We start from the raw sequence: 4,640 nt of genomic DNA on the forward strand, positions 1-4,640 counted from the left end.
GACCACACATATAACAAATGTCCGGAAAGCCTTCATACTCCACATTGTACCAAACATTGTTAATTTGGACAAAAGCCTCAAGAGGCCGAGACAAGTCCAACTCTACACAAAGTCGTGCAAATTTCCCCCGATTCTGAGAAGTAGTGAGAGCATCAATCTTCAGCAACTTCCCCAACAAATTCCCAATTCTTTTCAAAGCTCATACATCGAAACACTCCAGTTGAATCGCAGAGACACGAATCCAAGCGGCCATTCGAGTGATCTTCGCAGTAGCAGGACAAAACCCAGGCCTCCATTTCTGCATAACCAAATACTGGCCAGCGATGATCCATGGTCCCCTAGTGAAAACGAAATTAATATCCTCCTCAAGCTCAAAGCGAACCACAAAGTAATCATTGACCAAATCAACTAGTTTCCACCCTCCAATTAGGCTCCACTTTTGTTGAAGTCGAGCATGGAGATAGTTGTAGGTATGTGATCTCCCAAGGAGTTTGATAATAAGAGCATTCTGCCAAGGTCTGCAGAGACGATCCATGGCGCGATCCAAAAACTGGATGCACGGCCCACGATCACCACGAGAAATAGTCACATCCTCATCGTCATTCAAACCCTCATATTCTGCCTCTAAAGAATTAACATCAATTCCAACATTTCGAACCAGATTTACCTTATTCATGAGCTCATCCTTGAAGCTCTCAGAACCAGAAGCCCATTTGGGTAGGCCCGTTTCCGCAGATGGCGGCACAGCCAGATTGGGCTCAGACATCATCTGACTATCCACACCTCCAACGTCTGCTGCGCGACTCCGCTTGGGTACCTTGTAATCCTTGGAGGTAATCCTTGAGAAAAACTCCAGGCGAGCCTTCCTCCATGGAGAAACGACACCCAAAACCACAATCAACAGTAGAAAACTCTCAGATCTACACCGGGAAACCACCCTAGATGGCAGTTCCCAGCCGGCAGCGATGCAAATGAAAACTCGGAAAATTGGGCTCACATGTGAAGCGCGTGTCAAAAAATCAATGACCTGACTTAGTAATTTCAATGACCTCATATGATTTTTCAGTCTCAAGGAAATGTGATGTTCTTTTTAATATAATAGCTTGCAGGCATCATATATTTGCAAATTAGAAATGGCCTACTGGCCAAGCCAAGATGCAAGTGCAGATCTAATTCATTAACACAAAACAGGCGTGTGCCAATTATCAAGAAAATCTGCTGGATCTTCATATCATAGTAGTTATTTACATTGAATCCAAAGTATATTAAAAGGCCTACAAACCCAACAAACAAAAAAAGTAAATTCAAAGGCTTAACTTGCAAGTTCTAAGCCATCACAGGTGAGGGATATACATGCAATGACAGGCCTTTGCCGCATGGGTTGATAGAATTAATAAAACTGGAGAAAATTTTACACCGCCAACCTTGCAATGCAAGGTACCTTCAGCATCTGGTAAATAGTTTCAGCGGTGCATAAAGCTGTTCCAGAACAGACTCCTTTCCAGTTCTGAGATGACACTATATTTCATATGCTTCATGTAGCTAACTCCAATTTTCTGTCACGTGGCACAAGATTTGCTTGTGTCCTCGTTGCAGCTCTGCCTGTTAACATATATGATTTACAGCCGTTTAAAGTGATTATTTGTCTTCTTGGGCATTCAAAAATCACAAGAACATGGAAAATTCATGTAGGAAAGAGGACATAATCAAGGGATCAAGAGGGATCTAAAAAGGGGGACTTGGGGGACAGGAAAGTTGATACAAAAAAGTTTTTATACGCATCTGCGTATCATGTGGGCAGAAAGTTATTTCATTTGCATATTTGTACAAAACAGAAACAAGCACATATAGTACAGGTTAATTTCTGCAATTCACAAAAAACTCAACAACAAAAAATCCACAAAAAGAGAAAACACATCATTAAGTCAACAAAAACCGTACACATGATTGTAGATAGATAGACCACATGAACTCACAAACATTTATCACTTTCCATCTCCCAAAAAGAAATATTGATACATGCACGCATGTGCATGCATTAAACAGACAAGATCAGAACTGACCTTCCTCTTTCTCTGTTTTCCTCCTGTTAGACCAAAGAAGCCGAATTGGAGTTCCCAGAAACCCAGCATCTGATCGCAGTTGCTTCTCCATATAACGGCGGTACGTCTCTGGGAAAAGTTTTGCATCATTGACAAAGAACACAAATGTTGGTGGCCTTATAGCTGCCTGCAAATGAATACAAAGTAAAGCACATAATTGTCATGTTCATAAAATATATATATATATATATATATATATACTGGTTTGTAGTCAATCACATGCAAATTTGAAAGAACAGATACTGTCCTCAGGATAGGCACGCATGGAATATAGTTAACACAGTCAATTTTTAGCACTGAATCATCTAAAACCTAATAGCAGTAGAAAACTGTACTTTTCCCGGTCTTAACAGATCATGCTTTCTGTTCATAACAAGAAAAAATATCTAAATTTCATTGACACTAGCATCCAAAGTTTGCGAGGGTGTCACTTGCCAGGAGTATGATCAACAAGAATGCAAGAGATATATTAATCACCCAAAAAACATAAAATGCATCCTACATAAAACAAGAACCTGAGTGCAGTAATAAATGCGCCCTCTTTTGCCACCTCGTGTCCTTGGTGGTGATTTAAAAGCTAGTGCCTCCTGTACAACTTGATTTACTACAGAAGTACTAAGCCTTCTTGATCTTTCTTTCTCAACTGTGCTAGCAGCAATGATAATCCTAAAACCAAAGACAATAATACCATTAATGTAGCCCACGGCCAACATATCTGCAATATGAAAACAAATTCTTGGCATATACAGAGGTTTTCTATCAAGAATAGCATACAATACTAAGACCTTAAATTCCTTGAAACTTCAAACCATTAAAATTATGTATAAGATTCTTGTGAAACTCCATTTGTAACCTGTATAGTGTTTTACTGATACGGGACACTGTATACCAGAATGTATATAACTCATAAACTGAAAACCAAAATTACAAACTGGTTTAAGCCTAAAGTCCATAGGGAATAATCCTGTTAAATTTCAGAAAGACGGGTCAGCAGCGGCAAATTACCAGCAACACTGATATTGTCCCCAACTTAACCACCTATAAAGCCTAGTAGATGTTCGGGTATATCAGAAAAGGCCTCGGTGCTATTAGTAGTGGAACCATTCATTATATGTTGTATTTTATTTAGTCAATTTTCCAATTGTGAGACTTAATACCCTTCAACAGAAAACTACCACCATCTGCGTTTTACATCATGCAACTTCTTTCTGTAGGGACAAGTATAGGTTATATATACAACTATGATATCATATATAATTTAGGCTGACCTATCTTAACAAGAATCTAAAGCTTAACAAACATCTATTAGAAGATGGAGCAACATCAAACTAAATTCAAATATAACCCATCACATCCATCATATTGACAACAAATTGAAAACTTCTTCCAGTTAAAGGTGCTCCTATCATTTATCTTGTGCTGTGAATAGAGAATAAGGGTTTCTTCACATACATGAAGTTAGGTAAAGACTGCAGTTGTTAAGCTATAAAAGAGATGATGTTAACAGAAAACATACTTGTCAACACTTTGACCAGCTATTGCAGTTGAATATACAATAGGTGCCCAACCAAGAACACGAAGCTTTTCCCTAACATCCTGCTCATAGTATGTTGCAGTCTGCTGGTTTTTATTCGGTATGGTATCCCATTTGTTTACAACTATCAGGCAGCCTTTACCTTCTCTTTCTATCCTTTCAGCAATCTTGCAATCCTAAGAGATACACAAGAAATATACATGAGGAAAAGAAAACATCTCATTAATCAAAATTCTAAGATGCCATTGCTTGAAGAAATTTCGAGACGCATATTATACGATCAAAGCCTAAAAAAAGGTCTTGGAAGAAAGAAAAAAAAGACGCTAAGTTTTCACTATTACTCATTCTTCTATAAGTTATTAGATAATAAACTATAAACTAAATACTAGAAATATGAATATCTTTAGCATCAAAGAGATTTCATAAGAACTGGACCAAATATATATAGTTGAAAGTTTTCTACAACATGACAACTTTTTTTGCTATCTTTTCAGTGAAGTATATCCAAATTGAATAGCTCGAAAACTATCTGACCACTGGTCCTTGTGTCTTAATTATTTTTCATTTCAAAAAGAGATTTCTCCTTGTTTAAGGGTACATAATTTGAAACTAAACAAATGGCTCACATTCAGGGAAAGACATTATCACAAAATTTTGTTCATTGAAACTTATTTTAAAACCTGAAAGATAAAACTGAAAAACTAACAGATGCCAACAAGACACACAAAACACTCAATTTTGCTCGTTAAGCATTTCAAGAAAACCATAACTTCCAAACGTACAATAGACATTCTATTTCTGTCCATATTATGCATGCATGAGACTGACTTTCAAGTCTGCAAGGACCTGCTAGGTATGGAGAGGAATGTTAGGCCGTTTACACTGTATTGTGTTTTAAATATTATTAAAAGAACAACGAAAGTTAAGAAATCTAGACATGGAGGAAAGATAAATAATTACATACAACCAAAACATCCATAAAGTTATTATCATGACTTATTTTA

General features: G+C 37.3%; 1 protein-coding gene across 2 annotated transcripts in view; it reads right to left on the reverse strand.

Annotated features, from left to right (window-relative positions):
* The window catches only part of LOC18781533 (GTPase Der), a 10,799-nt gene continuing 7,353 nt past the window's right edge, over window positions 1,195–4,640 (reverse strand). For both annotated transcript variants that reach the window (XM_020561861.1, XM_007214744.2), the window contains 4 exons: window positions 3,619–3,812; window positions 2,618–2,768; window positions 2,064–2,229; window positions 1,195–1,602 (listed from right to left, as the gene is read on the reverse strand). In XM_020561861.1, coding sequence (XP_020417450.1) covers window positions 1,535–1,602; window positions 2,064–2,229; window positions 2,618–2,768; window positions 3,619–3,812 — 579 coding nt within the window. In that variant the 3' untranslated portion in view covers window positions 1,195–1,534. The remainder of the gene's footprint in view (window positions 1,603–2,063; window positions 2,230–2,617; window positions 2,769–3,618; window positions 3,813–4,640) is intronic.

This window comes from Prunus persica, chromosome G4 (assembly GCF_000346465.2).
Source record: "Prunus persica cultivar Lovell chromosome G4, Prunus_persica_NCBIv2, whole genome shotgun sequence".
Lineage (NCBI taxonomy): Eukaryota > Viridiplantae > Streptophyta > Magnoliopsida > Rosales > Rosaceae > Prunus > Prunus persica.